The sequence below is a fragment of the Phodopus roborovskii genome, unplaced genomic scaffold (assembly GCF_943737965.1).
Source record: "Phodopus roborovskii unplaced genomic scaffold, PHOROB, whole genome shotgun sequence".
Lineage (NCBI taxonomy): Eukaryota > Metazoa > Chordata > Mammalia > Rodentia > Cricetidae > Phodopus > Phodopus roborovskii.
The window spans coordinates 31305859-31329526 of NW_026126416.1; the positions used below are offsets into that span (position 1 = coordinate 31305859).

Genomic DNA, 23668 nt, shown 5'->3' on the forward strand with positions numbered 1-23668 from the left:
TGCATTTAATACCAGGGGATCTCTGAGAGTCTGGCCTGGTCTACAAAGTGAGTTCCAGGACAGCCAAAGCTATATAGTGAGACCCCATCTAAAAAAATAAAATAAGCAAACAAGAAGGAGAAAAAGGAGGAGGAGAAAGAGAAGGAGAAAACAAAAAGAACATTATAATCTATTAACTGGTTTTACTAAAATTTAAATGTATATAGAATATAAAAAACCAGTACTATATTAACAGTACATTAACACTACCTGACAATGAATAATAGCATATGTTCTGAATCCTCTTTGGTAGCATATATATGCTACCAAAACACTCTCACTTTATGTTCATGGTACTAACAACACAACAGAACCACGCGAATAAAAGTCAATTATATAGAAAACTACTTATAAACTGATTAAAAACACTGAATGGTTAAGTATGGTTAAATTCAAATTTAACTTATTTCTATTAGTTTACCTAAACCTCACCTATTATTTTAACAATAAGACCAAGAAACAAAGCAAATCCTATCTACAGAAATTTCAACTTGTCAGAAAATAAAATTACTAGTTAACCTTTTTAGAAATATTTTACATACTTTTCAAGCCCAGATTAACATTAAAAACTTTTTTTTTATTTTTAATTGCTGGACATTGGTGGCACACACCTTTAATTCCAGCACTTGGGAGGCAGACAGAGGCTGATAGATTCCGAGTATAAGGCCAGCCTGGTCTACATACAGAGTGAGTTTCAGGACTGTCAGGGTTACTCAAAGAAGAAACCCTATCTCGAAAAAAAAATAAAATCTTTGATACTTTTTTAGGACAGCCTTTGAACTTATGGATATACTATGACTGTAATTTAAAAAATAGAAAATGTATGGAGTAGAAGTATAGTTCAAGGTTTACATGTGTGCTTGGCTTAGAAAGAATCCTGGGTTCCTTGACTAGCAGCAAAAGAAACAGTCTGTAGGCTAAAGCAGGAGGATTTCACTGAGTTTAACAGCAATTTGAGTCACATAATGGAACTTAATTAATAGATAAAATATTAATATATATCAATGAAAGTACACTAGGTTTTCCTTTAAGCAAAAAGATAATTTGTGAGCACACTTATTTAATAAGCAGAGACAAGTACAGTGGTGCATGTCATGCAATACATGTAATCTTAACACTTGGGTAGCTGAAAGCAGAAAACAAATGATGCTGGAGTTTTTAGACAATTAAATGCTAAATTATCCGAGTGAGGAGAGATCTCTCAATTAATAGGCACACTTGGTATACAAAGTGGCTCTGACAATTTCCAACCTTTTGGCATATCTTCATTTCATCTATAAAACGGATTCCAGTGTTATAAAGGCTAAACAATAGTTAAAGAATTTGGTATCATAGCCACTGCATTTAAAGTGACAAAAACTGTTAACTATGTATTACCTACCTCTTTTTTTAAAAAGTAACCAGTCACCAGTATTATTTTATGGGCTAGAACTGAGCAACCACAGTTCTAAAGAGAAAGCTTTTCAGCTATCACCTAGTCTATTAAAACAAAAATATTACTGACTCTGCTAACATTTTTTTAGCATTAGTACCAAAACACAGAAACAAAGGCCAAATCTCCAAGCATAAAATGGCTGCTCAAGTAGGAGCCATGGAAGCCTCAACTTCATAACGTAGAGGTCAATTTAGTCATCATTTATTTCAGCCAGTTCCGGTAGGAGGTAGAAATATAATCAACCTGGGGATAACAGGGACTAAAACACTAGAACAAGATTTCCTTAACTAGTCCAAATAGGATAAACTGAAGTTTAATGTATTCATATACATTATTTATTAAGTTATCATGAAGCATGTTTATGATGGGAAAAGAATGGCCATTTATTTGTATACAAATTTAAGTATATAAATACATATATAAAACTTTTAGTGACAATATATATGAGAAACTATAATTACTTTAAGAGAAAACAAAACAAAGTAGCCATTTAAGTAACAAAATGTTGCCTTTAAAAACCACTCTGGCATACAGCAGAATACTGGCTCACACCTTTGATCCCAGTATTCAAGGAGGCAAAGCCTGGAAGAAGTCTACTAAGGTGACCCTGGTCTACAGTGAGTTCCAGGCCAGTCAGGGCCTCATAGTGAGACCCTATCTCCAATAGTAGTAGCAGTAGTAGTAGTAGTAGCAACAAATCATTCTAGCAAGCAATCAGGACATTGAAGGATTTTGAATTCTAGGCCAGCCTGGGCTTCACAATGAGATCTAGCTCACAAATAAAGTTAAATAAAATCACTCTCAAAACTCATCCTAAAGATAATGAACCCTCTAACTCAGTGCTTGTTATAATAATCAACTCTCCTCTCTGCTATATTTAAAATATTTTTAGTCTTTAAATAAGAAGTTTCTAGTGTAGAGTCCATCTACCCTTCCCCACTATTATATAGCCCAAGCAAGTCTCAAAACTCTCTGCTTCAGCCTTCTGTGCTGTAATGACAGGCATGCATCACCTGTCTAGCTGTATAACCTGCTTTTTTAAATGAATTATTCCTAATTTGAGATACTTTTAAGAATTCCCCATGAAATATATTTTTAATCTAAAAATTAGTAATTATAATGAAAACATGATTACTTACTAAGAAGGATGGGAAAGTTACTTTTATTCTAAAGTGTTGTTTTTAACACTTTCTACAAGTAGTTACTATCCAAATACTGTTCTCTCCTAGCTAAAAGTGACAAAAGTACTAAATATTTACAACCCCAAATACTATATACAAGACATAGTAATGTACAAACATACATATTTATATACAACAAAAGTTTATAGAACTCAGCAACAAAATGCCTCTTTAATTATCAGTCAGAATTTGCAAAAGAGAAAATATAATCAGGTATTTACAATAGAATTCTTCACTTATATATTTCTTTCTTCATGAAGCAAAAATAAAGCTGGTTTTTCTAAGAAGAGCTATAAGCCATGACACTGCTAATTCTCTTTTTGTAGTTTGTGGTTTTCAATAAAACAAAGTAGGAAGAGGCTGAGCTTTGCTAACAGGGCTCTCCACTGGCCTCTTCCCCACAACTTTCTCCATAAAAATCAACCTCTACCAATAAAAGAAGGAAAGCATCCTTTAAAGTAGCTTCCTGCAGCAGCCTAGCTCCTTGAGTGCTTACCATAGTCTGATTTCTGGACAGCTGACCCAAAGTTTGTTGATTTTACTGATCCTCAGAAAGCCACTGACTGGCTAAAGTCTTAATGGTGAATACAGTCAAAAAAATCAGATGCCCCTGCCTTACTGTACAGAATGAGGAGATGGACAACACAGTTGCGTTTGGTGCACTGTGGTGAGACATATGAGGTATCTTCTTTGTCTTCAATCAGCCACATTTGGGCTGAGTAGCTCTATTACATCTTCAAAAAACTGAGCTCCAGTTCTTGATGGAGACAGAGGAAGGTCATTGAGGAGGTGTTTCAGCTCAAGAGCTAAGTGAAAAATGTCTTTTGATTCAGTTCTGCTTGTGGATAGCAGTCATCTTCTGGATGGAAGAGGGAGTGAGATGACCTAGAGTCTTGAATTGGTGGATCTGCAGGAACAGAAACTAAATACAGTGGAGACCTCTTAACTGAGTAACACCATGAGATGGATTTCCTGACAATGTGTCAATATTAAACTAACTACAAATTTAAACGTGCACTGGGAGTGATCATGCACCTCTTTTTCCAAATGAAATGCATCTGTACCATTTTATGAATAAATCCTTTCTTAATCATTATGCAACAACTTTTAGGAAAAATGTGTATTAAAAAGTACAGCAATTCAAATAATCTGTACCTTCTGTGAAGTCAGTTCTTTCAAATTTTCCATATACACAAACAAACCTGTCTATTTCATCTAGCATCAGTAGTAATATCACCTTTAATTTGAGATGGACCTTTTGGTTTTTTTTTTGTTTTGTTTTGTTTTTTCCCCAAGAAATGAATTCATGTAAATACTAAATTTAGACTTGAATGATTTACCTGCCTGAAAATTTTAAGACTGGTCTTATCGGAATTTATTCCTATTTACCAAAATAAGTGTATATGTCATGAAGTATGGCAATCTAAATAAATATAAATATAGTAGCTACCTGAAACTTCCCTCAATCTTAATAGTCTGTTACCACATCATTATCAATCTAAATTTTCCTATATAATGAATTCTGATGAACGGTTTCTCACTTGGCTTAGAATTTAAATGTATAAATTTATAGTATATGCTCCCAAAATTACTAGGTCAAAATTAAGACCTATTAGCCAAATACAACCTACCACTTACTTCTTAAAATACTGTTTTACTGTAAGACAACCATATTTTTTTTTGTCTATTTTTTGAGACAGGGTCTCACTATATAGCCCACTCTGGCCAGGAACTTGTAATATATATAGCCCAGGCTGGTCTCAAACCAATGATCTTCCTCCTGCCACAGCCTTCCCTTATTGGGATTATAAAGTACTGGGTTACAGATGTATGACACCACTTCTGCCCAACTCTTTTTCATGGATGGTTCATTTCATCTTGGAACAGCAGAAAAAGTGGTTGCATCAAGAGCTATAAAATCTAAAACTCCTGATTTAGATAATTTTTTTGTTTGTTTTGTTTTCAAGACAGGGTTTCTTTGTGTAGTCCTGGATGTCCTGGCATTAGCTCTGTAGACCAGGCTGGCCTAGAACACATAGAAATCCACCTGCTTCTGCCTCCCAAGTGCTGGGATTAAAGGAGTGCACCACCACCTCCTGGCTTTGATATTTTTAATGTATGAAACTGTTTTGAAGTGAAAAAAATAAAGAAGGAATTGAAATTAGATATAGATGAACCATTACAAACTGAACACAAACCAAAAATAAATCTCAAGAGAATATTTATCTCACCTTTATTCAGAGCAAGAAGCTGATTTTTAAACAAAACACAGGCAGGCAGGCACGCACGCACCCATGCATGCATGTACGGCACACACACACAAGAAGGGGTACTATAGAACAGATAGGTAAGTGTCATGGATGTGCTATGTAAATTTCACCTCAATAAATTATTTTAAAATAAGAATAGATACAGTATTTTATGGGTTTCCACCTTTAAGTGGGCCATGTTACATTACAGTGGTTAGATATGTAAGTTACATCTTACCTAATAATGTGGTTTCTCCAAAATCTCTTAGCTCATCCCAGACCCTTGTGTATATTCTTCTTTGCCAGTAGATGGAGACAACACCACTGAAAGTTTAAAAGACATCATTCCCTGTTTAAAGGGAGCTTGCTGGTCTGAAAAAAACTGGGGAGCCCTAAGCCAAAGACTTCTCTCCATTTTTAAAAAACTATGTTAAAACCAGAAATTCAAGGGAATGTACCCAGTACTAACTACAGGTATCTCAAAAAATTTAGTAGAGGGGAATTAAATATGTCCTTCATAAAGTAAATAAATCACAATACTAAAAATGCAATCATTTCTATAGTTCTAAAACTCAAACTTCCTACTCATAGCTATTTAGATGACTGGGTCACTTTTTATTTGGTTTCAGAAAGTGAACTCAAAATATATGTGAAAAAGTTTTCAGAATTCTATAAAGAGATATAATATATTGTAAAGCTTTGATAAGCATCCGTTAATATATACTGTTATAAGCCTTTTATTCAAACAAAGACCATTATCCAGATCCAGAGGAAATAGTAACTTTTAAAAAGAAGAGAAAGCAGAAACAGTGGAAGCAATAAGAAAAATGTCAATATATATCCATACCGAAAGGAGCCAAATGAATCTACTTCCCACATTTATTTCACTACTCAAAAACAAACAAAAAACTACACATAAATAAAAAACCAGAAGCCATTTGTAAGAAATAAATTTCAAATCAAGAGACTTAAGAATTCTCAAGTTTGTTTTACTTTTGAGATCCAAAGGCCTAAAACCAGTTTTCAAAGTCATTCAAAAAAAAAAAAAAAAAAAAAAACCACAAAGAACAAACAAGGCTACTGAAACAGAACACTAAGTTACTGCTACATTACTGATGTTGGCCATTAAGACTCCCCGCCCCAAAGTGCACTAAACGCGAGCAATGTATCTGGCAGGGAACAGTTCATTCAGAGAAAACAAAACAAAACAAAACAAAACAAAACAAAAAAAAAAAAACATTAAACCAATAACTCAAAATAGAGAAAATTTTACATTCATTTTTATGTTTTCCTCTTCCACTAATAATATATCAGGACTAATATCAGATTACTTTAAAAGTAGATGAATATACTATTCAGATATTATAGTACCTATCTAGATTAAATTAGACCAAAAATCACTAGTAAAATAAATCCTCATGACTACAAAAAGTGTTTGGCAAACCGAAACTTTTACTTAATTTTGAAATGATTTCTTCAAGACAACAACTAAAATCTACCAAAAGCCATAAGCACTCTGTACCTGCCCACCAAGAGCACACACAAACCAGGGATCAGCTCATTACCCACATGGCAAGTGCTACAAGTTTATAAACCCCTAAGGTGGCTTGGCTTCCTCTTGACAAGAAACTTTTTGAGCTTTTCCAATCTTTCAGCAGCTAGTGCACATTAAGGTCACGCTAATACAAATGCAAACACACAAGAGGACTGCAGTTTTCAAAGTATATTCATTTATTCATAAAGCCAATCCTAGATGGGAAATTTTAACAAAAATATGGCCAACACAGATAATCCACAGTGAAATGTTAACAATATTTATATTTTGCACTGTAACCTGTTCATCAACAAAGAGAAATACCTAAAGTCTTTATATAAAGTATAAACTACAGGAGTCCTTGAATTCTGTGATTAATATAAATTAGATACACTAAATTGTAATTTTACAGATAACATCACTGTAGTAAATAAAAATGACCAACAAGAAATGAACTTTCTTTATATTAATTGGATTTATGGGGGAAAATAAAGAAAAACTGGGTGCTAACTGGGTAAGTTCTTCCTGGGATCTGTGCAGTGTTCCTTGCCTCCACCTGCTGGCAAAGAGTATGAAACTAGCAGAGATCATGAGTCAGCAAAGTTAGTATTTTTTGGTTACAAATTAATGTTGTTTATGTAACTCTCTAGTATGATGCTACTTTGTGATAACACACCAGTAAAATATTGATAAACTATTAATAAATCTACAGAAAGACATACTGAACATCACAAATTTTTTTCTTGGCTCATAATTTTACCTAATACTTTAAAAATTAGGTTTAAAATGTCTTAATTACCTGATAAATGACATCTTGGAAAAGGACTGGAAAAGTAAGTGCTGCATCTTCTAGCTCATTCAGACTACAGTGCACTAGTGTTTCATCCTTAAAACAGAGTAAAACAAAACATTAAAAGAAACTTCAAGGGACAGTTCCATGTGGTCACAAACACCCTTTGTATTTATTATGTGGAACTGATGTCATATATGACATAGCATATTAGCACAGGATTTTTCCTAGAGTCAGTGCTTCTCAGGTATAATCTTTAGAGCATAAACAGCATCAGAGTCCTGGAGAACTACAACTCTATTTCTGATGATTCCCACATTCAGGCTGTGATAAACTTCTCAGGCAAAAAATTACTGCTCTGAGTTCTGCAGTTCAACTTCTCCTTAAAGCACATTTGTTTTTCCTTTTGTAATTTATAAATTATCATTTAGTTTTTAAAGACAGTCTGACTATATAGTTTGGACTGTCTTCAAATTCATGATCCAGTCCTCTTGAATTGCCTCGAATGTTGAGATTACAGAACCCTGTGCCACTACACTGTGTTATTATACTAACTACATTTCTTTGGAACTAGTTCATGCAAGTTTAGAATATAGTTATTTGTGTTCTCTCATATAACCATCTTCTTCAAACTTTATAAAAAAGAATCTTAATTTAGGATTAAATGTTATAGTATCTGAGTATATTTCATACACCTTGACTAAACTGCCAATGAAAACTTATCTTAGAATATCAATCCTGATTTCTTACTGAAAAAGAAGCTGCTTGAGAAAAATCTAAGTCAATACATATCTCAAAGCCTGAGTGTTAAAAAGGACCAGGAAGAGCATCTCCTGCCATGCACCATGCCTAAACAGGCAAGGCAGCACATGCCTATTATCCTCAACACCTAGGAAGTGGAGAAAGAAAATCAGATTAGGCTATCTCAAAAATATAATAGATTACCAGTAACTACCCTCAAAATTTTCAATGTTAAGATTAACTAAAATTGCCAGGTGGTGGTGGTAAACGTGTATAATCCCAGGCAGATCTGTAAATTGAGGCCAGCCTGGGCTACACAAAGAACAAACAAAACAAAATGGATGAACTAAAATTAAACATGAATATTCATAACTTATAACAGCTGTTGGGTTTTAGTGGGACTTTGTTGTTTTTTGTATTTTTGGTCTCTAATTGAACAAATATGTATATCTGGGCATATGTGAGATATATATTTGGGGCACAGAGCTGTGATAGGATCAAACCCAGGGCCTTGCACATACCAAGCAATTTCCCTACTACCACTAGGCTATATTCCCCACTTTACGTGGTTAGCCTTAAACTCATAATCTGCTGGGATAAGTGCCAACACACTTGGCTCCCTGATAACTTATTTCAACAAACTAAGAAGCAAGGTATGGTGGCATGTAATCTCAAGTACTTGGAAGGCTGAGGAAGGCAGACTGCAATAAATTCAAGGTTGGAAGCCAACCTTGTCTATAAAGCAAATGTTAGGCTAACCAGGCTGTTATTTCAAAATATCACACCCATAGAGACAGAGAATGAAAGGCATGGTAGAATAGATATGCCTTTAATCTCAATACTTTTAAGGCTAAAGGAAGAATAGGGTTCAAGGCCAGCTAAGTTACAGTTACCTTGTAACGACGACAAAATGTGCATAAACTTGTGTGTTTGTGTGTGTGAGAGAGACACACACTTGTAGGTATGTATATTTATACATACAGAGGGCAAATCAAGCTAAGCATTGCCAAAGCCTCTTAGTATCTTTTACTTTATTTGATTTATTAGGTTTTTTGAGGCAGGGTTTCCCTGTGGCTTTGGAAGCTATACTGGAACTAGCTCTTGTAGACCAGGCTGGCCTGGAACTCAGATCTGCCTGTCACTGCCTCTTGAGTGCTGGGCTTTTAAGGTGTGTGCCACCATGCCTGGCTAGTCTCTTAGTATCTTAAAGTATTTTCTAAGCTAAGTCATAATTAATTATATTAATCCTTCACTTACTTCAATAAACTATTTATGCTCAGCCACTTATCTTTCCCTCTCTATTTAGCCTTCATGTTGGAATCAAACTATGGCCAAACTTTCATTATTACTACATCAACTCCTAAATCCCAAATGAAGCAAATCTTTTAATTTCTTACATCTTACATATCAACTCCTAAACTCATGATGAACAGTTTTAATTTTTTTTCTTTGTATTCATCTTCTAAAAATATTTTAGGATTCTGATATTTCTTTTATATCTCTGACTCATAAAGGCTATGATTATAAAAACATAAATATTATATACTAATTAAAAAATGTACCAGGTGGTGGTGCCACACACCTTTAATCCCAGCACTGGGGAAGCAGAGGCGGGTGGATCTCTGAATTACAGGCCAACCTAATTTACAGAGTTTCAGAACAGCCAGGACTACAAAGAGAAACCCTGCCTCGAAAAACCAAAACCTAAAACCAAACAAAATAAAACAAAGGAAAAGAACTGGCTTTACTTCTAGATAACTTTTCTTTCTTTTCTTTTCTTTTTTTTTCGAGACACGGTTTCTCTGTATTACTTTGGAGCCTGTCCTGGACCTAGCTCGGTAAACCACGCTGGCCTTGAACTCACAGAGATTCACTTGCCTCTGCCTCCCAAGTGCTGGGTTTAAAGGAGTGAGACACCAATGCCCCCAGCTAGATAAGTTTTCTGAGAATTAAATTATATTTCTAATTATAGGATACCAGTAATATGCTAAACAAAATGTTTTCCAGCACAATTCACTAGATACACCATAAAACTGCAAGCAAATGGTGTTATTGAGATATATGTATATAGAAATGGATTAGCAAAAGATGAGACATTCAATTCAATTCAAAGTTTTTCTGGTACCCAAAAAACACTCAGAAATGTAGTTGTTTTTTTTTTTTTCTGACAGAAGACTGGCCCCAACCCTCACAGGTTTCTGTGACTCAGCCTCTTCTGGACATCAAACCATAAAGCATATAAAGTCACATCCCATACCAGGTACACAAACTATAAAATTTTAAATCAAATGTCATTAAGGGTGAAAAAAGGTTGATTAGAAATTTAAGAACTCTATTTTATGGGTAATTAAATAATCTATTTTATTGATAAATTAAATAAATTATTTTAAAAGGGTGATTGGTAATTACATAAATTGGAGAATAAAACCAGGAAAAAGAGAGCTGGGGATACAGTTCAACTAGCCAATTTTAGCATGCCAATTTAGCTCTGGGTTTAATCCCTAACATCAAACACGCCAGGCATAGTGACAGACCTTAGTTCCCAGTACTTGGGAGGGGGAAGTAACAGGTTCAGAAGTTCAAGATCAATCAGCCTCATGTGGAGCTTGAGGTCAGCCCAGACTATATGACACCTTGTCTTTTTTGTTTGTTTTGGTTTTGTTTTGTTTTGAGACAGGGTTTCTCTGTAGCTTTGAAGCCTGTCCTGGAACTCACTGGGTAGACCAGACTGGCTTTGAACTCAGAGATTCACCAGCCTCCCCCTCCAAAGTGGGAGGGACTAAAGATGTGGGCCACCACTGACCAGTAAGACATTGTCTTAAGTGGAGAGGTGTAGAAAAGACCGTGTTCTTATAGTTAACTCAGTGAAGCCAAATTATATTTGGTCCTTCAGGAACGCAAATTATAAAAATAAGAGGAAATCTAAATTCTAGGGGGTTTATGGTGCTGGAGAGATAGATACTCAGTAATTAAGAAGAAACCTTGCTGGCCTTGCAGAAGACCTGGGTCCAGTGCTCTCTTCTGGCATCCTAGGCACCAGGCATTTATTGATGCAGAGATTCATGCAGGCAAAATGCTCATACACAAAAATAAATCTTTTTCATTTAAAAAAAGAATTTAGGCAGAGCATATAACACATATGCATATGTAAGACCCTGGATCAATTCCCAACTCCTCAAAAAATAAACATCAAATAAAATTAGAAACAAAAATCACAGGGTCTCAAGAATGTGGAGGAAAAATCACATTTAAATGCAAAAGTAAAAGTCTAATTTATTTTCAAAGTATACCAGATACTAACCAAACTAGTCTAATGCTAGAGACCCGTCGGATCCTAGCATTAGACTCTACTTAAATAAAAAATTTCAAAACACTCAGGACACATTTATAGTAAATATGACTGCTTACTCACTTGTACCTGAAAGAGCACACTCACCAGATCTAAGACCAGGGAGAACTCTGGTGTGCTTCTTGTTTTCAAAGGGAGAGCAGGTTTCCTATTTAGTTGTTCTTCAGTCAGTGGCGGAACATGTTTGATGAAATAATAGCTATAAATCAAATTTTGAGAAATTTTCAACATTTGTTTCATATAGTTTCAAACATTACTAAATTGAAGTTTTAATTAGCTTGGGATGTGGTTAACTACACAATACTTGCTGCACAACACAATATAATGTGCAAGACCTTGGGGTGAACCCCTCACTACAAAATAAAAAAGCAGCCCTATGATGGCTGGTCTTCATTGTCTATCCCACTGGATTTTAGATTGGCATAAAAGGAACTGCTATGTCACTCAATTTTAAATTGTTGTAACTAGATTCAAACACATCTTAATTGAGCCCAGTAAAAACAATCTATGTTTTACCTACAAGAAATAAGTTTGGTTTTTCTGTTTGTTTGTTATTCTCTATCTCTCATCTACTGAAGACCAAAGAAATTAATCTGTTCCTATAGTGCTGCATATATGACCCTTTCACAGTTGTCACATATTGGATATTTATTTACATTACGATTTAAAACAGTAGCAAAATTACAGTTATGAAGTAGCAATGCAATAATCTTGTTGAGGGTCACCACACATGAGCAGTGTTAGGAAGGGTTAGAACCACTGCTCTAGTCTAAAACATCCAGGTTTCAGGACTCTGAATTCTCTGCATGCTGATTGTTGTGAAAATGTTTTCCCTGAAAAAAGCTATTTTGAAGTCTTGTGGCGATTTCAGGCTATCTGCTAGACTGCAGAGTAGGGATATAATGCTTTTGTCCAGGTTCAAAAATCTGTATGATCAGACTGGCAAGAGACCACCAAACCCTGACCATGACCTTTTTCAGTGTGTTTGGCTTTGGAAAGAAAGGGGCTCTGAAGCTTCTTCTCATCCAGACCCTGGATTCACCTGCTCAGTTGTCATATACAATAGACCTCTCTTTGCATGTCACAATAATGGGGAAAGTCCCTTGAAGCTTAGAACAAGGGAGGACATCAGTCTAAAATAACATTTTTTTCTTTTCAGTCACCTCATAAGGCACACACTTATCAACCATTTTTATCTTTCCAATACCAAATGACTGTTGAAAATATAGTTAGTTAGCAACTTCCTGTATAACTGTAAGAGATTCAGCAGCAATGATTGTTCTCAATTCATCTTTGTCAGCTTCTGCTGGCCAGCCACTAGCTCCTCCTCCTCAAGTCTCCTTTGGAAAACATCATTTTTCAGTTTTATCAAGAAAGAAAATTTGATACTAGAAAACAACTTACGGGTCAAATACTTCCCAGTCTTCCTCATAGGTGGCTTCTGCATGGGCTGACGAGTAACCACTCTCTGGAGTTACTGGTGCTATTTAATAAGAAAAAAAGAAAGATTAATTTCGCTCATCTGAAGTTTCCTACAAAGTACACATTTTTACTGTTTCTACACAAAAGCTTCTTGAGGTCCTATATATTTTAAAGAGAAATTTTATATAAAAGACAAGCTGAGTGAGCCATGAGGAGCAAACAGATAAGAGTTCCTCTATGACCTCTGCTTCAGGTCTTCAGGTCCTGTTGTGAGCGCCCAATAAGCTATAAAATGAATGAAATAAACCCTTTCCTTCACAATTTTTTTCATTTTTCTTTTCTTTTTCTTTCTTTTTGGGTGGGTCAAGACAGGGTTTCTCTATGTAGCTTTGTCAGTCCTGGAACTGGCTCTGTAGACTAGACTGGCAACAAATTCACAGATCCCACCTGCCTCTGCCTCCTGAGTACTGGGATTAAAGGTATATACCATCACTGACCAGCCAGAAGCAATTCTCTATTCTATGTCCCATGGTTCCCTCTATTTGAGCCAAACCATGTCAACTGAAAGAGCATCAGAAATATGATAATTTTTTAAAAAGATGTATTTATTCATTATGTAAACAGTATTCTGCCTGCATGTATACATGCAGGTCAGAAGAAGGCACCAGATCTCATTAACAGATGGTTGTGAACCACCATGTGGTTGCTGGGAATTGAACTCAGAACCTCTAGAAGAGCAGCCAGAGCTCTTAATCCTTGAGCCATCTCTTCAGCCCTGAGAATTTTCTAAAATGGCAAAAGAGGGCGGAGCTGCTTACAAGGTAAATAATGTCTGAGATAAAAGTGTAAGAATTGTTAAGTGCTAGGACTGTAGGTGTGTGCCATGAAGCCCAGCTATTTATCTACTTTTATTTCCTTATTTTTGAGATGAGGAGTATAACATTCCAGAATAACTACAATGTGCATTTAGCACTACACTATCATAATTTTTCTGTACATTAGGCTCTTCGATTCAATCAGAAAAAACTCAGAGTTCAGGTTCCAAAGCTACACCGAGAAACCCTGTCCAAAACAAACAAACAAACAAACAAACAAACAAAAACAAATAAGAAAAAGCTCAGTGTAAAGGAGCCTATGTTAATCATCTGTGTCAATTCCCATCACAAAAACATACACTTGTAGCTGAGAGTGGTAGTTAACAAATCTCAGGAAACTGAGGCTGAATTGTAAATTTAAGCCTAGCCCAAGGCCAGCTGCACTGGTGCACAACTTGTTGATCCCAGCACTCAGGGGAAAGACTATCTCTGATATCCTGATCTACAGAGTCAGTTACAAAAAGATATCTTGTCTCAAGGAAAAGAAAAAAAAAGAAAGAAAGAAAGAAAAGAAAAAGAATCAAACCAAAAACAAGTTATTCCCAAGTCTTAGTCTTAGGTGGTGGTGCATATAGTTAGTCCCAGCACTCAGAAAGCAGAGGCAAGCAGATAGATCTCTTTGAGTTCAAGGACAGCCTGATCTACAGAGCAAGTTCCAAGATACCCAGGGCTATTATTATAGAGGAAAACACTGTCAAGACCCCCCCCCCACAACACACACACACACACACACACACCAACTATCAATTCACAATCCTTAATTTTTCTTTTCAGGACAGGGTTTCTCTGTGTAGCCCTGGCTGTCCGGAACTGGCTATGGCTATGTAGAGCAGGATGGCCTTGAACTCATAAGCATCCACCTGTTTCTGCCTCCTTACTCTGTTCACAATATTTATGAGGTACTTGTTAATCTCAGTTTTACTAAGTTTGGGGTATGTTACTTTTAGTTGATTAATTTAAAGCATATCTGTCCTAATATTACTGGGTTGTATTTTATAGAAATTTCATGATTTTATCTATTTTACTTGATATTTTAGTGATGGGGATGGAACCCATGGCCTCATGTGTTAGGTAAAAAACTCTACCAAATGAGTCACATTCTCAGTCCCATATTTCACTTCTTAAAAAAGCTAAACACAAGACATGGTACACACACCTTTAATTCCAGCACTCAGGAGGCAAAGGCAAATGGATTTCTGAGTTTGAGGCAAGCCTGGTCTACACAGCAGGACAGGCGGGGCTACATAATGAGGCTCTGTCTCAAAAAAAAAAAAAATAAACAAAAACTGGGAGAACATAATTTCACCTTATACTTTTTACAAACATATATCACAGTACTTAGAAATAATAAATTCAAATATCATGTATTCCACATTTCAATAGCAACTAGCACAAGAATGTAATAATTACATTAGAAATTTGTACAGGACCTTAAAGCTCTAAAGTTATTGTGTATAATAACAGAATCTGAGGACAAATTTTGCTCAGCCTTTTTAACTTCAAGGAAATAAAACTTATGCATTAAGTCTGGCCATTTAAGAAAAAATTATTACATGCTGTGTTTTTATAACTATTTGTTTTTATAACTATTCAAAAGATGTGTTAAAGGGGTATTTTCATCACCTGTAAGAGGTGGGATATCCCGAGTAACTGTTTCTTCTGCTTCTTCTAAACCATTATTAATCGATGGTCTAACTTGAACTGCTTGATTTGAGTAAGCTGCTCCATTAGCTGATGTAGTGCTGGTAGTTATTTCATCCACCTGTTCCATGTCAAGCTGCTTCACTATCTCCTCAGCTTCCACAGCCTGTCCTGGGGAATCTGAGCCAGACGTTCCTGAAATTGTCCATCAGTAAACTATGAATCACTTCAAAACACAATATTAGAAAAGCTAAATGCAACCAACACTACAATTTATTTCGATGATAACATATACATAAACAAAACTGAGGGTACCATTGTTTGAAATATCTATAAAACTCCTACTGAATAAAGAAGAATAAAATTTTATTTTTCAGTACTAGGCAAGCCCTCTCCCACCAAGTTACACCCCTAGTCTCCTTTCATTTTCTGAGTTAAGGACCCACTAAGTTAGCCCAGTCAGGGCTTGAACATTCAATCCTCCTGCCTCAACCACCACAGCAGCTTGGGATTATAGGTCTGTGCCACCAGGCATGGCTACAGTAATACTTATGAACAAAGTTTTCCTTAAGTTCTCAAGTAGTTCAGAAACACCTAATAAGTCAAATAACAACCACAATTTAGAACTTTCCATTAAAGTACTGTGAGTCATTTGATAAACGTTCACTGTTTATCACAGCTCTTCATCTTTCCAGTTTAAATACACTAAGCATTGTAGCTATGGAGGACAACTAGATTTTCAACCACAGGAAGGCTATCCAAGAACAGGCTAGATATTCCCTTAACTATGAGAATCTTTTTACTAAAAGACCTAAGATTAAATAATTTTTAAAAGACGTAGATTAATTTTTAAAAGATGTAAAATTCCAGTTTTAGTAACAAAGAATAGTTACCTAATTCTTCTCCCACTATGAAATCATACCAAGTGTATGTTTCTAGAATCCTTCAAGGATAATTTTAAACAAAAATAACAAAATCGACTTCCAGTTTTCTCAACTTCCTTATATGATGCTCTTCCCTTGTTTTATAGTTAACACTCTCCTAAAAGTATGTCTTTGCCTGGAGCCCAGTCCCAAAAGTTTTACTCTTCCAGTTCCAGTATACCTTCATCTCCATTGCTATCAGTTTAATGATTTTCCACTAATAGGAAAAAAAAAAGAAGAAGAAAAACAAAAACACTACTATTTTCAGATTAATATTTTGTGACTATGCAGTTCTTTGCTTACATCTCCCCATATACTACTGCCTACATAACTCTCAATTACACAAGCACAGCTCCTAGATTGCCATGTAGCAGAATGCAATACTTTGCCAACATTTGTACTCTCCTTCAGAGCCTCTTCCCTTCAGCCTGGGGACAAAAATGTCTCCACTGTGTCTCAGGTAAGTCCCATACCCATTCTCATGATCCCAGAACAGTCAACAGCCTCTATTAGTTTTCATTCTTCTATTTTCAATCTACTACTAGACCTTTCTTTTCCTCAGGCATACGGATATGTTTGATCTCACAGATACAAACAATTCCTTCAGACAATGTGGCTTCATTAGTTTTCTTTGACATTAAATATTCATAGACCCAGACACTTTTGCCTCCTTTCTAACTATCCATTTTATTCTAACTCAATAGTATAGAGGTTCCAAAATCAAGTGTTACTCTGAAATTGTTCTGGCAAAAGAAACCAATGCTCGTCAAGTCTGTCTTTTTAATATTCACCTCCATCTCCTCTATGACAAAATAAAACCAAAAGGTCTTTTTTTGTTTGTTTTTGTTTTTTATTCTTTCTTTAAAATGGGGTTTCTCTGTGTAGACTAGGCCTCAAATTCACAGATCTGCCACTATTCTTAGCTGAAAAAGATCTTTAAAAACTAGAAAAACTATAATTTTTAAATCTAAATTATAATGAAAGCTTACCTAAAATAATGATTTTTACTTACCATTTTTATTTGCTGGTGAAAAAAAGTTGAAGACAGGAGAAAATATGGTCCCCAGCAATGTAGTCCTTGGAGGACTACCTGAGGAAGGATTATCTTCTAATTTCCCATTTTGTTTTATATGTTGATTTGTCATTTCATAACTACCAGCTTCTAGGAAAGAAACAGAGAGGAAAAAAAGTAATGTCTAGAAAACACTGCATTCCACGTTTTATGCTGTTAATCACTGTAAAAATTCTTTCAAAGTATTTCATATAAACTAACATTAATGTTCACAAGTGCATATTAAAGAAATCCTGAGGCAAATTCCTTATGAATCAAATGACTTTAATCTATTTACAATGTTTTATAAATGTTTACATTCACTGAGGTTTTTTTTTTCCTCAAAGTTGGTTTAGCTGACTAAAAGATTTCAAATCAGCACAGAACAACAGGAAACGAAAATCATAAGCAAGCAAACAAGTCACCAATTCCAATACTCAAGACACAAGATTCTTGCTGTTTATACTTTGGGACATTAGCTATTTCATAAAACTTTTCCTGACATCTATTTCTAGTGAATGACAAATGAATGTTGATGTGTATACCTTTTCTTGGTGTTGGAAACTGAGCAAGCTATGCAAACACAATACTACTGAGGTATATTCCTCCTAGCCCTAGTCCAAATATAAATTTGGTATTCTGCCTGTACTCATTTTAATTCAAAGTAAAAAATTTTCGGACAATAATTTTTAATTTCACTTGACACTGTACAAAAACAGATTATAAAAACAAGGTAAAAAATGTTCCAAATGTTTTGATGTTGCTTTTTGAGATAGTATTTTGATTTGTTGCCTAGCCTGCCTTGACCTCTCAATCCACTACCATTACAGACATAGGTTGCCATCCCTAACCTCAAAGCAGGTTTTCAAAACAAAGGCATGGCAGGTAAACACAGGGATTTCTGCTTACAGCTAAGGGAAAGATAGCACCAAAACATTCAACAAACCTCCATTGACTGGACTTTTCCGTCTTACTCGAGACAACTGTTTATTAGGCTTTTCTCCAGCTCTTGGTGTTGATGTAATCAAATTGTTATCTATATCACGTTCAATTCTACTTCGTTTCGAAGGATTTTCTCTCTCTTCCTTAAGACATAATAGGAAAAAATTCATTTGAGCATAATTATTCTTTCATTCTAAATGAAATATACAATACATAATATACTTTCTTGTGCTTTTCATATCCTGAAGAAACAAAATGCAATTAACACTGAACAGAGACTGGCAATGTTCAAGTGTTAATGTTGTTATACTACACAACTGTAATGACAGCATCCCCAGAACCCAAGTTTTCTAAGGCTCCTAAATTTTCTATGTTCCTAAAACACTGAATTTTAAAACATGCTAAATTATTAGCCAGCTTTATTATTCATCTCATGCAAGACTCCTCACAGAATACACAGTAACAAAGTCAGACTTGGTGAACAGCAATTTGAGGTCATCCCAAGATATATATATAGTAAGACCTCAACTTATGAAAACAAAGCACATACAGTAAAAAAGAAAGTATAGTATAGGTACAAAGAGACACAAATATGTTATAATGAATCTGTACTTTGGGCACAATCAAAACAAAAGCTGATTCAGAGAATACTAACTGGGTAACCATGTATGGATGGGGGTGGAGAGGGAGAATTTTTTCCTTCTCAGTTTACTAAATGATGTACTAAGCTTAGTGTGGTGACTCAATTCCACCTTAATTCCACACTCCTGGAGACTGAATAGGAACTACTTGCAAGTTCATGTGCTACATGGTATATTCTACAGGTCAGCCAGAAGTAGAGCAACTCTGTCTCAAAAAGACAACAATTATCCTCTCACCTTCACACGTGTGCGTTGGCCCATACACACCCATACATGCAAATAAAATGAATAAAAATGTTTATTATGGTAGTTGAGTTATTTCATCCTAAAAATTATATTACTAAAGTCAGGCATGGTATATACACCTTTAATATCAGCACTTGGAAGACAGTAGATGGATCTCTGTGAGTTCAAGGCCAGTCTATACTACACAGAGTTCCAGGGCAGCCAAAGCTACAGAGAAACCTCCTTGAAACACCAAATAAATAGAAAAAGATTTTTAAAAAAACAAAACAAAATAAACAAGCAAACAGTATTAGTATCCAAACCCTAATAGGAAACATTTCTTCAAGGAATCCTTTTTTTGGTTTTTTCAAGAGAAGTTTTCCTTTGCCTTTAATCCCAACATTGAAAAGGCAGAAGCAAGTGGATCTCTGTGAGTTTCAGGTCAGCCTGGTCTACAGAGCTAGTTCCAGGCTGGCCCAGACTTTTGATAAGACTCTGATTCAAAACAAAATAAAACAAAAATGACCTAACAATGTTTTTTAGATTAAGGGACATAAATCCAGTGAATCATGAAACAGAATTAAAGTTTTATGATCATCTTTAAAAGAAATGACAGAACAAAAATGCTGAGTCCATTACAATATTAAGAGTTAAAAATTGAGTATTTAGCTCTTTACAATGCTACCACTCTGGAAGTTGAGGCAGGAAGACTGCTCTGAGTACGAGACTAGCCTGGGTTACCACATGAGGAAGGGGAAGCCAAATACAGACCTCAGTGGTAAAGTGTTTCCCTAGATTGATGATGCCATGGGCCCAATTTTCAGTAATGTGTGTCTGCATCTATAGTGAGTTTTGTTTTGAATATATAATATAAAAATATTTCCCTCTGTAGATCATGATTAGGAGATATATAAATATGGATTTACTGTGAGATATAAATATTTCAGCATTTCACTAAAATTACACCACATCAAAACTATGAAGCTTTCACTTCAAATATATATTAGGAATCTAAAAGCAGAAAGGCTGTATGTAAATAATTCCTGGAGCGTTCTTGCTAATAGTTTCAAAATTCTAAATCAGAAGTGTTGAATGAACCTTTGGGCCAAAATCTAGATTTGAAACAGAATGAGGATTCCACTTATTTGTTAAGGGTAAATAATGGGGGAGAAGAGTCAAGGGTGGTAGTAACACATGGCTTTAATCCTAGCACTCAGGAGGCTTAAGTAGGCAGATCTCCTGTGAACTCAAGGCCAGCCTAAACTACATGGTGAGTGCAAAACCAGCCAGGAATATACAGTAAGACCCAGTGCTTGGGAAGCAGAGGCAGGTGAAAATCTGTTTAAGGCCAGCTTACTATACATAGTGAGTTACACACTGAGCCCTGAATCAAAACAATTCCTAAATGTAAAAAATAAAAATGAAGGAGTGAATATTAAATGCTGAAGCTATGTTTTAAAATATGATCATAACTGAGCAGGGCAGTGGTGGTGCATGCCTTTAACCCAGAAAAGAGCTTTCTAAGGTAATTAAGAGGTTGGAGAGATGGCTCAGTTTAAGAACAATGAATATTCTTCTAGAGGACTCTGGTTCAATTCTCAGCATCCATAAGGTAGCTAACAACTGTCTATAACTCCAGTTCCAAAAGATAGAATGTCCTCTTCTGGCATCCATGAGTACACTGTAGTGCATATACATACATACATACATACATACATACATACATACATACATACATACACACACACAGGCAAAGCACCCATGCACATGAAATAAAAATCTTAGCAGGGAAGTGGTGGCACATGCCTTTAATCCCAGCACTTGGGAGGCAGAAGCAAGTGGATCTCTGCAAGTTCAAGCCAGCCTGGTCTACAGAGCTAGTTCAAGGACAGCCATCCTGTTACATAAAGAAGCCTTGTCTCAGAAAACCAAAAAGAGAAAGTTTGTTAGATATAACCAAACCTATCACTACAAACAAGCCAAGCAACTAGTATTTTTCAAAAATACTTGTCCCAAGAAATACAGAATAAAGTTATAAGCACTTATAACAAAATATATATAATAACAATGCATATTTGCAACATACATGGGAGTTTCTAAGATTGATTTTCCACTTTGTACTATCTAGTCTGAAAATGATTTTGAGACCAAGCACTTGGCACTAATCCCAATTTCCCTAAGGCTTAGAAGAGTAACTGACTTCCTTAAGTGGCTTAAGACAAACCTATATATCAATGTAGAACACATGTATATTCTATACTTGTTCAGAAGCCATTTTTTCTTTTAATAATTTTGTTTCAATTGCAGGTAGTTATGTTGTTTCTGCTATGCCCACTGGTCATTGCACTACACTAAATAAATCTGTTTTCTTTAATAATTCAAAAGAATGAAGAAAATCCTCTTTTGTTTTCCACAATACTTTGCTGAAAAATAAAAGGCTACAGGTACTGTGGCACACACTTATAAAACAGGAGGACTGCATAATTCAAAGTTAGCCTAGGCTACAAAGCAAATGCCTCCCAAAAATACAAAACAACCATAATAGAAAGCTACCATTATTACAGTGGAATGTTTGTCTTGAACTTTCATTAAATATCTCACATGTAATATTACTGAAAATAAAACCAAAATGTGTATAGTTCTTAAAGGGGGCTCTATCAATATTAATTTCTCTTCTATATGCTTAGAGGAAACAACCTAAGCATGATGTTTTTATGTAGGTGTGAGGTGAAAGTATTACCTTGGGTGTGCTCCCTTTAATGAATTTTTTAATTGAAGACAATAAGCCAGTTTCATTCTTTGATGGTTTTTCTCCTCCTGAAGGCAAGCTATCATCAACCTCTGAGTATTTCCTTTTTGCTCTGGCAGCGCGTTGTGTTTGGATTGGACTGGACTGCTGAGAAGCCTTCCGTGTTCTCAGCTTCATCTTTTATGGGTGCCACATGTAAACCTGTAGAAGAAAAATAACACAAGTTTATTACCCAATATGCCCAATTATCTTACACAACAAAAAAATCTACTTCTTTAAAAGAGCCTAGGGCTCAATATTTTTCCCAACATCTTAGGAAGGCTGCTGTGGTGGTCACCACTCTCTGAGCTTCATCATGCCACCTAAGGATGACAAGAAGAAAGATGCAGGAAAGTTGGCCAGGAAAGACAAAAACCCAATAAATAAGTCTAGTGGCAAGGCCACAAAGAAGTGGTCCAAAGGCAAAGTTTGGGATAAGCTCAACAATCTAGTCCTGTTTGACAAAACTACATATAACAAACTCTGTAAGGAAGTGCCCAATCATAAGCTTATTACTGAAATTTGAGGTTCCTTGGCCAGAGCAGCCCTTCAGGAACTACTTAGTAAAGGACTTATCAAGCTGGTATCAAAGCACAGAGCCCAAGTATACCAGAAACACAAAGGGTGGAGATGCCCCAGCTGCTAGTGAAGATGCATGAACAGGTTCAATCCGCTGTACATTTGGAAAAATAGAACTTCATTAAATCAAAAAGGAGCCCAGGTCTCTAAGAGGACTGAAATGAAAAAACTAACATTTAAGTGAAAGCCACTGTATTTTATATATGTAATCTACCAAGTAACCTCAACACGTGGAATACTGCACCCTATAAGAGAAAAAGAGAGTGTACAATCTTTCTAACAATGTGCTACCTGCACCTATGCCAAAGTTATGTTTAGTCATCATCTACACACTTGAGATCCCAAGCTAGATAAGCACTGAGACAATAGTAGACAAGGAAATGGTTTTGTCCTTTTGACCTTAAGATGTATTAAGGGTAAAACCTATCATTTGATGAATGAAAATTTCATAAATATAATTCTACAAACCAATAATCATGTAAAAGTAACAAAAAAGGCTGGATCACTTACTTCCATAAGAGTTCGATCTTATCACACATAATAAAACTAGATTTATGAGTCAAGGTGTAAATAAATTACTGTACAACATGAGAGGTCCCAGGTTCTGCCCCCAGCAACACATATACAAATTCACATATTTAAAAAGAAATTATGGAGGTGGGAGGGGGCTGGAGAGATGGCTCAGCAGTTTAAGAGCACTTGTTCTTCCAGAGAACCCAGGTTTGTTCCAGCACCCACATGGATGCTCACAACAATCTGACTCTAGTTCCAGGGGATCTGACACCCTCTTCAGGCCTCTTTACATACATGGTACTCAGATGCACATGTAGGCAACAAAGTGGCCAATACCTTTAATCCTAGTACTCTGGTGACAAAGAGATGCTGCTCTGAGGCCAGCCTGTTCTACAGAGACACCCAGCTTTAAGTTTTTAAAGAGGAAATGCAATCCAAGGCCAGTAAGGCACTGGCTTCTTTCTTTTCTTTTAATCTGGTTAGTCTAAACACTTTCCTTGAACTAAATCAGGAAAAGACAACTTGAGGGGAAATAAAAGGGATGGGGGGGGGGACGGACATAACTAAAACTGTAACTCCAGAAAGATAAGCCCTTCTTAGGAGAGACAGGATACAAACATGGTTTCTTTTATGGTAACAAATGACTGCTTCACAGTCTTCTGTAATAGAGTTCTGCCTCACCTATAGAAAGTGGTAATTAAGTTGCTGCACCCTAACACCAACAACAGTTGAACACTTAAGTGACTCACA

General features: G+C 35.7%; 1 protein-coding gene across 4 annotated transcripts in view; it reads right to left on the reverse strand.

Annotated features, from left to right (window-relative positions):
- Nucleotides 1-23668, reverse strand: part of Ctdspl2 (CTD small phosphatase like 2) — a 47993-nt gene that overhangs the window by 13941 nt on the left and 10384 nt on the right. For 3 of the 4 annotated variants that reach the window (XR_007834453.1, XM_051183549.1, XM_051183550.1), the window contains exons 2-8: nt 21779-21988; nt 18177-18315; nt 17192-17341; nt 15239-15451; nt 12723-12801; nt 11406-11517; nt 7238-7324 (exon numbers count right to left, since the gene is read on the reverse strand). Coding sequence is in view for 3 of the 4 variants with exons in the window: in XM_051183549.1 (XP_051039506.1) it covers nt 7238-7324; nt 11406-11517; nt 12723-12801; nt 15239-15451; nt 17192-17341; nt 18177-18315; nt 21779-21964 (966 nt within the window). In the remaining variant the exon portion in view is untranslated. The remainder of the gene's footprint in view (nt 1-7237; nt 7325-11405; nt 11518-12722; nt 12802-15238; nt 15452-17191; nt 17342-18176; nt 18316-21778; nt 21989-23668) is intronic. The other variant, XM_051183551.1, reaches the window with a different exon arrangement.